This window comes from Lepisosteus oculatus, chromosome 1, assembly GCF_040954835.1.
Source record: "Lepisosteus oculatus isolate fLepOcu1 chromosome 1, fLepOcu1.hap2, whole genome shotgun sequence".
Taxonomy (NCBI): domain Eukaryota; kingdom Metazoa; phylum Chordata; class Actinopteri; order Semionotiformes; family Lepisosteidae; genus Lepisosteus; species Lepisosteus oculatus.
In genome coordinates, this window is record NC_090696.1 from 25,359,672 (window position 1) to 25,371,334 (window position 11,663).

The following is an 11,663-nucleotide window of genomic DNA, read 5'->3' on the forward strand; positions in this document are numbered from 1 at the left end:
CCCCCAGGTTTTATGTTTATCCAACAAAGATTATCAGAAAAAAAAATATGCAGCCTAACTTTGAGCAACCATGTTAATTGGGACTGACAGCTGTGTGGTTTTGAAAATATGGCTAATTGGTAACGTCCAGACACGATCTGTTCATGTGTGTTGTTTTAAATTGAAATAAATGTTGACAAATTGATTGCAGATGGATGCTCTCTGTAATATAATCACTCTGCTTGCTGGCTTAGATTTTGCTTAAAAACTGTTTTTGGTTTTAAGTGATTTGTTATTTAAATAAGTGCTTCAAATTGTTTTGCTGTTCTCTATTTTTAAGAAGTTTTTTTTTTATTTACAAAAAGCAACATACTACGTTACTCTAAATGTACTCTTATTATTAAATAAAATTCACTTTTATGATGGCTTACCCTTTTTGCTACAAGCACATTGGAACCATACAACTACTGGTTGCTATATGTATATAACAGGGATCCCACATTCTGTCCTCAACAGTCCAGACTCCATCAGGTTTTTTTGTTTAAATCATGGAACAGGGTGTTTCAGGGTGTTAAACCTAGGGGCGCACAATGGGAGCACAAAAACCTTTTTCACCCCTAAAACCCATAGCCTTTTGGGTTAATCTGAAATTGCAGGTGATAGTCATAACTTAGATAAGCAGTGCGTTTGTCCTTGTAGTATAGGCTAGAAATGATCATTTATCCATGTGTTCAACAGCATGGTGTTCAGTTGGAGAGATTGACACAAGTGAGGTGGTTTGTTTTATGCAGTAAATATGATTTTTTTAAATGCAGCTTCTTTGTCTTTTCAGAATATTACTTATATGATTGTTCAGACTTGAACTTTTGAGCAACCTACAGATTTACTTTTGTAGGCGATGTTTTGTTGTGGCCTGTGTTTATAACTTCTCTGTTGAAGTGACTCACTCTCCATGAGACCTGTTATAGATGGGATTTTTATTAGTATTCCTCACTTTAAGCAGCACGAGTAGATTAAAATGTTTTTATTTGCATATTTAAAGACCCATTTGATATGTGGACATCCTTCCAGTGCCTAACGAATAAAAAACATCCTCTATGTAATGAAGAAATGACAAAAAAGATTTATTCTGAAACTCACTGTTCTACTTTGAATTGGGATGCAATTTTGTTGATGTGAGTGTTTAAGAAGATTATAGGACTCGGCTTATGTATAATCATTCTGCGATATAAAAGAATGCCATCCTAATTCTGGGAATTAAGACCAGGGTGGGGGATGGTTTTTGTGAAGATGCCTTTAATTTTCTTTTTGCTATATATAGATTGAGCCCCGAGTTGGGATTTTGGTCTGTTCTTTCTTCCATCGTGATGTTCTGTGTTTTTTTTCCCCTCAAGAGGTCATGTTCCTTTTTCATTAAAAGAATCTTCAAAAAAATTTGAAACCACTACACTAGTTTCACTGTTGAGTCACCTGTGTCTGTCTGGACATGTCCCAGAGTTTCTGTGACGAAAGGCAGCATTTGGAATTGGATTGGCAATATACAGAGAGCAGCCACACCCTGACCCTCTTTCACATTCTCTGTGAGGGGAAGAGGGTGGAAAAGATAAGAGAACCTCAAAGGAAAGCCTCTGGTTTACAAAGGAATGTTCATGAAAAATGGATGATATACGAATTAATGTAAAGACAGTAGTTCTAATTATAAGCTTGTTTAAATCACAAAATAAGTAGTCCATATGGTACACGTCCAAATCTCAGCATTTGGCAGTTTTAACATTATTAAATAAAAATAAGATTGTAATGGCAAGGTTTATTTGTACTGTAATTTGCAAATCTTTAAAATCTTTAATAGTGTTTAACTGCTAGTACATTGTTTGAAGGGTTAAACCAGGTTGTTCTCAATTTCCTGTCAGACAATCTGTTTTTTTGGATCTTCTGATCATTAGTTGAAACTAAAGCCTTTTAAGCAAGGGATACTGGTGAATTATGTATTTATCAAAAATATTATGAAAATGTTTATGGAGGAAAGCAGAAACTGTAATGCTACACGTTAATATCCAATTTAGAAATTGTCAGTTTGGCATGATTGAACCATTACTCAGGTATGAAATATGACTGAATTTTAGGGCCACTCCCTAGAATTCAGCCATTTCCTTTGCTGTACAGACCTGCATTTAACATTTATTTTTCGTTTCATTGTAATGGAAAACACTGGTCAAATACTGCTCTTTAAACCTGAAACTGGAGTGTGTCGTAAGACAAACTCCCCTTAATATACATACACCCTTTACCAGGTAACTATAGCTTAGACATAATCTCTTAAAGTGGTTACTGATTCAGCAGCAGTCTTGTAATGACTGTTTTTTCCTGCTACCATTTAAAATGAACTTGGCAGCAACTGGTGCTTTTAAAACACAGGCTTCAGCAAAAGTGGTTAAAGCATTCTTCATAACTAAACATCGAATGTTTTTCTGGACCAGGACCAGTGATAAAAACCTATTGAGGAGGCTGTGGTCTGGGCAGTGTTCACAGGGATGAAATTGAAGTAGGTTCATGTAATTGTATTCTGCCTTCGTAAGAAATAATGGAGCCATTATTTTCTGTGGAACCGGCAGCCTTTACTTACATTTACTGCAGTATTACATCTTCTGTCATGAGCAATGTTACTAGCAACACACTGAGGTGACCATAAGAAGGGATTCTTTTTTTAAGCAAAGGCAACACATTGTGAAATGAGAAGGGAGGAGAGAGTACTAAATTTAATTTCAAAATAGAAATAAATAAAAGATTTATAACAAGTGCCACTAAGCCTCTTAAGCAAACTAGAAGTCAAACTTCAGAAACCCAACTTTGGATGGCTGCAGCGTTGCTGTAGCTGTCATGTATAGAAGTAGAGGGATGAAGAAATACAGTACCTGTTTAATTAAAATCTTCAATAGTGAATGCAATTGACATTCTCCAGAAATCGTTACCGGTATCACTGTTCACTGTTTGTATCTGAGTACGTTTAATGAATTTGCATTTAATGAAGGGGGAATGTGGGATTTGTCCACACCCTTCATCCTTCAAAACAGAAATCCCTGCCAGAAGTTCAGCTTTTGTATCTGTTCCAACACCAGATAAACAGACACCTAAGCCCCTCTGTTTGCAAGGTGAATCTGCGATCTTTTCCAAGGCAGTATGTAAATAAGCTTTAATCAGTAGTATACAGGAGAATACTCAGGGAAGGCAATTCTGGAAGGCACTACCTGTGGAATGATGTGATCAGTGCAGTCAGCGAGATGAGATGATTAATAGCAGTATGAGGAGCGAAGATTGTTTGCTACAGAATAAGCTCTAATCTCCCAGGCTGCTGAAAAGGCTTTACTTTGCTGTTAGTCTCAATTGCCTGAAGCAGGTTGTCGTGCCATTAGCACACTGTACTAATGATAACGGAGCGGTTTTAGTGATTGAGCGAAATCCGCTGGAGGAAGGAGTGAGGAGGATCTTTCAGCAGCTCATGGGTTTCCACAGTCAGCTCGTGTGCTTAGGCGAGGCAGGATCTCCATGTTCCTGGTACTGGTCTCAGAGGAGTCCTCCCTTTTCAAGTGAGGCAAGGAACAGGTTTAACATACTGTACATCTTCATGTCTCTCTTAAAACAGAGAGAGAGAGTCAAGACTAGGCCAGACAAAAATAGTAATTTTCTGGATAGTTAAAGAACCAAAAGTCATTTGGTTTTAGTTTAAAATGTTGACGAAAGAAAGACTGATATTGATAGAGAGGTACAAGCAGCGCCCATTACAGAAGCCTTGGTTCATATTTTTCTCTTTTTATGAGGCTTTGTGTTGTTCTATGCTTGTTTTTCTTTAGTTGTGAGATCATTAATTTTACCCTCTATAAAAATTACTGGTGAATTCTCTGGCAACATAGTTCATTCATGGGTGTCACAAAATATGTAACGTTCACAAAGATTAAAAAATGAAAAAGTAATTGGTGATCACCAAAATGAACTACAGCTGAAATTCTGCATTCCAAACGAAATCCGTGTTTATAAAGCAAGTGATAATTATATATTGGCAAATAAACACTAAGGATTTGAAGTGTTACGTTTTTATTAATGTTTTTAGTTTTCAAGTTTAAACATTCTTAATGTTTATATTCTTTAGAAAGACCTCTTTCTTTACAATGCTGTTTAAAACCTGAATGCACACTACAATTCTTCTTTTTCCTCTTTTTTTTCCCCAGTGTTTAAGAACGTTAGTCGGGCATACGGGTGGTGTCTGGTCATCTCAAATGAGGGACAACATTATCATTAGTGGTTCAACAGACCGGACTCTCAAAGTATGGAATGCAGAGACCGGGGAATGTATTCACACGCTGTATGGCCATACGTCTACTGTCCGCTGCATGCACCTTCATGAAAAAAGGTACACCCTTCAGTTATATATTCCTCCCTATTATTGTGTTTTTTAATGGGTAAAGATTTTTTTTAAACGTTTTTGTTCAGAGGGGCAATGTTAATAGGTAGCTAAAAAACTATTCTAGGATTATAGAACAAAATTCTTTTCCGGAATGTTTTCTTAGCTCAATAGAGAATGCATTCTGCTCTGGAATACCAGTCTAAAGAAAAGCTATTGTTCATGTGCATACAGCAGCAGTGCTGTTTCTGCCCCCAGACATTTCACTTTTGTTCTAATATTTAATGACACAGAAAGAGGACAAGGAGGCAAACACATCCTCGCTCCATAACAATGTAATATCCATTCTTGTTTTGCTGGAAGGCATTCTGCAAATTAAGAGAGGACTTCATTATACATATAGTATTTAAACATTTAGCCAGAAGGCAGGTGGGAGAGTATCATTTGTAAAAAGGTTATACAGTATGTTCAGGTAAGAGAGCAGCTAACACTAATTACTCTTGATGTAAAATGGAAAGCAATACATGTTTTTTTTTTATTCTTTGATTAATTCCTTTTTTGCAAATAAACACCTTTTGTTAATGAAGCTGCACTGATTCTATTGTGGGATGCCTGGGCTCAAAGCAGCAGTCCCTGACCGCGTCTCTGTCTGGGCAGGGTGGTGAGTGGCTCTCGGGACGCCACGCTGCGCGTGTGGGACATTGAGACGGGCCAGTGTTTACACGTCCTCATGGGCCACGTGGCGGCAGTGCGCTGTGTTCAGTACGACGGCAGGAGAGTGGTGAGCGGAGCCTACGACTTCATGGTGAAAGTGTGGGACCCCGAGACGGAAACCTGCCTGCACACACTTCAGGGACACACCAACAGGGTCTACTCTTTACAGGTAGGCAGCGCAGATTGTCTCCCTCTGTCCTCCCTGCTGAATATACAGTACACCCCTATACATACCTACACAGTATACCTGTATACACCTATACCCCTGTACGGTGTACCCCTATACGGTGTACCCCTATACGGTGTACCCCTATATGGTATGCCCCTATATAGTAAACACCTATACACCCTAGAGCAGCACTCCCCGGCCAGGATTTTACATGAAGCAGAAGCACTTCACTGATCCCCTTCTCTGCCTACACACAGTAACATTGACCGGAACTTGCTAGAGCTTCTTAAACATGAAGTACAAATTTCTGATCTGCCATTGAGCTGCAGTGAATGTAGCTAAACGGTGTATCTGCTAACAAATCAAGACTTTTTAACAAAATTGGCATTATTTCTATAGTAAGAAGATTCGTTTTTGAATTAGGCCCCTGCTGTTGTTAAAATCTACATTTCCTTTTTAAAACATTTGGAATGCTTCTAATGCTGCAGACATTCTCTCTCTTGCAAACCCAGCAATGTTTTTGCACTTGTAACTGCCAATGTTCGTGACTCTGCAGGAGGAAGCAAGAATAATAACAAATTGATCTATAAATGGTAAAGATCTGTACATCTTCAAAATGTCTGAATAGAGATAAACTCCCAGAATAACAGCCTACTTTTCTCATGCAGATTCACAGTCATATTTTGTTAAACCAACTGAAGAAACCTCTCCTAGCAGAACTAGCATCATTATTGGAGTAAAGTCTTGATTCCTTTTTACTGTAATACAAAGGTGATAAACTTTTGCAATAGTGCAGTATAGTACACAAACCAGCATTAAACAGAAAAGTGTCTTTTGTGGGCTGTAAGCAGTAGAATCCGGTTTTCTTTCAGGGTATCCTGGAGGTATATCTCAGTACTATTCTAATTTAAGTACAAAATATTTATTTTACAATGTAATATATCATTGGCACAGAGACATTTGCAGAGCTGTTAAGCTTTGTTGTTTGCTTATATACTGTCGTATCCCTTTCAGTTTGATGGTATCCATGTAGTCAGTGGTTCTCTCGACACCTCAATCCGTGTTTGGGATGTGGAGACAGGGAACTGCATTCATACGTTAACGGGACATCAGTCATTAACGAGTGGGATGGAACTCAAAGACAACATACTGGTCTCTGGCAATGCTGACTCGACTGTCAAAATCTGGGACATCAAAACAGGACAGTGTTTGCAGACATTGCAAGGTGAGCTTTACAGGTTTACTGCACTTCAATAAGCATCCAGTGAGCTTCCTATGTAAGATAAAAACGTTACTACACAGTACCACACCAAAGGAATGCTTTTTATAGTATTTTTCATTGACTGCATGCATGTTTTACAGAAATAAAATGTCAAAGCAAAACAGTTTCTTTTAGAAAATGTTGCTTTTTCTGAATGAAATCATAGCATTGTAGTTTCACTGTTCAAAACCTCATTTGGAAACAAAAAAAAATGCTAGATGCTTTTAGATGCATAATTTGGTAGGTAAGGATTTTTACTGAAAATGAATGTTTATATCCTGGACATTAGAAAATAAAATAATACAGTGTTCCCCATATTATTTTACTATTGTTTTTATTTAGAGAAATTATCATTTTTGCAAAGCCACATGACCTACTTGCACTGAGCAGGTGTAATTATTTATTCCGCACTGTTCTTTTCTGTAATGAAATGGGTGTGGAATTGTCATGAAAGTCTATTAATTACATCCCCTGCAATGCACTGTTGGCGTTACCTTGAGCAGTAGGTGCTTCTGTTTGTTCACCATTTGAAAGAAAGTATTTTATAATGTTTGCAGTTACAGGGGTAATAATGACTGCAAAAGCCAAAAAGTTATTGAAACAGTTTGTAATGCCCTGAGACAGGACAGCTTTGCTGGTATGCTTTGAGCAGCAATGGAAGAAATAAGGAACTTGAAGTAAAGGAGGCAAGCTACCGTAAGAATACCAGTGGTTTTGAGAATATCTGAAAAGCTGAAGAATACATTTAAAACCTCCTTCCAAGTTTTAATGGGAATAATACTGTTCATGTGCTGCTCTAACAGCATGATGGAAATACAAAAATGATCATTTGCAAGAGAATGCATCACATTAAATACAGCGATAATGGAATGGCTGAAACCTGGAGGGATATTATGCAGAAGGGTGCTAATATCTGAAAGCAGTTACACTGTGCACATTTCAGGGACGTAAACAATAAACATGACTAACATTAAGGCTTTTTTAATGGGCTCATACTATTAATACTGCACTTTGTCATCTGTGGAGCAAAGATGTGTCTCAGTGCACATTTCGGAGAGCAGGTCTGAGGAACAGGATTGTAAGTGGGTGAAGGGGGTAGGGAGACTCCCCCGAGGTCAGCTAGATTGCTAGAGGTCAGTTAACTAATTGGGTCAGTAGGCAATCACAGCTGTTCATTAACAGAAATCAAGGAAACATGGTGACAGACACTCGGGTGCATTTTAAATGGGGAGAAATGGAACAAGAACTGACTAGAGCTAGTCATGCTAGTCATACTGAGAGCAAACAAAAGGCCAGAGATGCCTGCTATGAGATTGGGGGACTACAGCTGAGAACGTTAAGCAGGTCTCTTCATTTGAATTAAAAATGATGAAAATAAACAGCAGAGGAGCACAGTGGGTTAGAAAAGTATTTAAATAACATAATTTTCAAATGCAGAAATATACAATGCTTAAATTTTTAATCCACAATAAGTGATTTTTCACTTTGAAGTGGAAATTGTGCTTTGTTTTGGATTAACTTGCTTACATGTATGCAAAGTAGTTTTGTGTCTCTGTGAAGCGAGTGTTTAAAGTATAATGAATAGCGTAGTGTGCTAATTAATAAAAAAGAAATGGTCTTTAGAAAGACCACTTGAAGAATAACAAAGACTTAACCTGCGTGTCACTTCAGTGGTAGTGCCTGCGATTTCATGCTGAGGAACATTGCTCAACCTGTTTAAAAGGTTATTAATTTGCAAGTCTTCTGTCATGTTGAAGACTTAATTATACTTAAAGAACTGCCTTGCTGGCATATTTAATTCGAAAACTATTTAAAACCATATCTGTTCTCTTCTTTCTGAGCAAAAAGCCATACGTCATTTGTTTGGCCCCTGCTTTTAGTGTCGTTGGTTTAAGATACATTAGCTCATTTTTCTAAATAGTCGTCATTTAAGGAATGTGAAATCTTAATGAAGCATTACTTCTTGCATAGTGCAGTATTCCAGCCTCAATACGTTTAGATAAGAGGTAATGGAAAAAATGCAGCATAGAACATATTCTTGCCTTGTAAATATCTATGTATATTTAGGTAAGAATACCAGTGTTCACTTTCTATACATTTTATTTCAAATTCTTAAACAGTTTTGATGTGGTACGTTTTGGTAAGGCTGTTTAATATCATCAAAGTGTGTCCTGTATACCCTTTTTTTCCAATGAAAACCATTTGATAACGTCAAAATTATTAAAAAGCTTTTTTTTTTAAGCTTAGGCTTGAATTCCTATGGGTATGCAAAGTGAAGAAATAAAGGGTAGCCTTGTGAAATGTAACCTGGGACAGCCCATGTGCACGTGAGCCCTTCATGAGCAAGGCTTTGGAGAGCACAGCCAGCTCTGGGCAGCCACTCCACACACAGGAGGAGCATGAGGCTGCCAGGCACTGAACGGTCTTACTAACAACATTGTCACGCATGTTCTGGGACCAAGTCCTGCTTCTATCACAGAAGATTAGTCACAGGTGAAAAACCCTGCATGATAACCATGCAGTGACAAACCTGTTCAACCCACTGAGTTTAATCCATTTTGCATTCCCTCAAGCTGTAATGATTTTGAATACAGCTAGGGCAAGAAGGGGACAATTTGTTGGAGAATAGTTTAAATGGGAGAAGAAAAAAAAAAGGTTCTGTATCAAATAAAATGAATGTAGAGCTTAACATCTTCTCTTCACGGCCGCCTCATACATTTCATTGCCTTCAAATGTATTGCAAACGTGGTTTTGATCATTTTTCCCCTCTCTCTCTTCCCAGGTCCTCATAAACACCAGAGCGCCGTGACTTGCCTACAGTTTAACAAGAACTTTGTAATAACCAGCTCGGACGATGGGACTGTGAAACTGTGGGACCTGAAGACGGGCGAATTCATCCGCAACCTGGTGACACTGGAGAGCGGAGGCAGCGGCGGTGTGGTGTGGCGCATCCGGGCCTCCAACACCAAGCTGGTGTGTGCGGTGGGCAGCCGGAACGGCACAGAGGAGACCAAGCTGCTGGTTCTGGACTTCGACGTGGATATGAAATGAAGGAGGAAGAGCAAGACAAGGTTTCAACGCGTCTGAACATGTTACGTCAAAACACTTCACCCCTCCTTCCACCATCACCGCCACTCCAGTTCTGACCTTAGACACCCCCACCCTTGAGCTGCTGGTGGAAACCAAGCCTGGTTCGGGGCAGTGAGAAGCACCGGTGTAGACTGCTGGGAAGGGGAGAAGAACGCTAACTGACAGAAGGCAAACATGCTATCATAGCGCATGAGTGACCTCCCTTTTTGGCTCGGGGCAGCTCAGCACAGACAGACTTGGTCACTCAAGCCTGATGCAACCGTTAACATGTATAAATATATATGTATAGTTTCTTTTTTTTTTTCCACATAAACAGCCAACTGATTTATGGAGTCACCGCTGTGTACATAAGTCAAAAGGAAAGAGAAGTTGTCTTGTAAGAAATGTTAAATAGTGTAAAGAAAAAGCATAAAATCTAAAAAAAAGAGCTTCTTATCGGGGGAAAAAGTTTAAGCCAAGAACTGATCGACTTTCAAACCAGGAGGCACTTGCCTCAGTTCTGTACCATTTCTGTTGCTGTTGTTTTTCCGTCTGTTGTTTCCTGGTTTGAATACTACAAAAAAAGCAAACGTACTGTGAATTTTAGTTATTTTGTACATGTGATCAATTCAACAAGACTTTTGCCTAATGTTGCCAACAACAATCAGTCACAGTATTAACCTCCGTTTCTCTCTCTTTTGCTCTCTTTGTCTCTCCACTTTTTGTTGTGTTCTTTTTTAAAGCTGAATCTGGGTTTATTGCTCTGGAAAGGCAAGCTGTCCTGAGTTTTCAAGAAGTCCGGCTGGTTTAGTTCCTCAATGCTGGTGCTATGTGGGGGGAGGGGTCTCTGTGAGCTAATGGGAATAGCGTCCCATCCCTGTACTGTATTCCCAGTGGCCAAACTATATTTATGCTGCTAAAAGAAAAGAAAGGTGGAACTTTTATTGCTGCGACGTTTTAGTCCCAGACTAAATTCCAAATTTACTCTAGTTTGGACTTTTTAAAAGAGAAACATGAAAAACAACCTAATTTTTTTTTTTGCCACTGAAACTTGAGCCAAATGTGCCTCTAAGAGGCTGAGTGTAGGAAAGTGTTGGACAGACAAAGATGGGTTTGCCTGCGAGGAAGAAACAAAAATGGTTGAGCAGATTTTTCGTGTGCGTGTGTTTCTGGGCAAATTGTAAACACATTCCTTAGGACAAAGCTCTTTTCAGCCTGTTCTGTGGGGAACGTATATGTTTTGAGGACTGTGGTGAAATGGAATGAACATATAGAATATACACATTTGAATATATATGTATATATGTGTGTATATATACATATATTACAAATTATAAACTGACAAAAAATAAGAAGACGAAAATTGCATATAAGTGCGAGTCAGTCTTAGTGTTGAGACTTTAACATTAGTTTTTTGCCGTGAACTGACTTGGCTAAACAGTTACAGTTTGTGAATGGAAAAGCACCACAGGCAAAAATAAGTAAAGTAGCCAAAAGATTTGCCTCATTCTCCAAGAGCCACACAACTCAAGCTGAACTGTGAAAGTGGTATAACACTGTATATTAAACAATCTTGTTCTTTCTCTTCTCTCTCTTATTTTTTCCTGTTAATTTATAGTCTGGTTTGAGAAATCAGATGTTGCAGGTGTTTTTATTTTTCAGTTCATGTAACTGCCTGACGTAACAGACTGAAAAACCTTAAAGGGATTGTGTCTATCGTTTGATTCACTTAGAATTTTTATTTTCTTATAACTTAAGTGCAATAAAATGTGGGTTTTTTTTTCATTTCAAGCATTTCTGTTGTCCTTGCGTTTGTCAGAGTGTGTCTAGCTGCAAAATGTTGCAGTAAAGCATCTGCTCGAGTCCTTAGCAATTTGTAGCAAGCTTGTCTTCTTATTCAGTATCTTAACCCTGACTTACACATTGTCCTGACTATACTGAAATAGAGGTCTTCTCTGTTTTTGTATTGCTGCTAGTCTCTGGGGTACACCTCGAAACACTTCTTCACTCAGTTTGTTTTGGGTGTGCACATTGGCCCTTGGATGGCTCAATGTGCAAGGTGTAGCGGGGCTAGT

General features: G+C 38.5%; 1 protein-coding gene across 1 annotated transcript in view; it reads left to right on the forward strand.

The window, feature by feature from the left end:
- The window catches only part of fbxw7 (F-box and WD repeat domain containing 7), a 139,471-nt gene extending 128,098 nt beyond the window's left edge, over positions 1-11,373 (forward strand). The window contains exons 9-12 of the mRNA XM_015344664.2: positions 4,203-4,384; positions 5,033-5,258; positions 6,273-6,483; positions 9,302-11,373. Coding sequence (XP_015200150.2) covers positions 4,203-4,384; positions 5,033-5,258; positions 6,273-6,483; positions 9,302-9,570 — 888 coding nt within the window. The 3' untranslated portion in view covers positions 9,571-11,373. The remainder of the gene's footprint in view (positions 1-4,202; positions 4,385-5,032; positions 5,259-6,272; positions 6,484-9,301) is intronic.
- Positions 11,374-11,663: the final 290 nt, after the last annotated feature.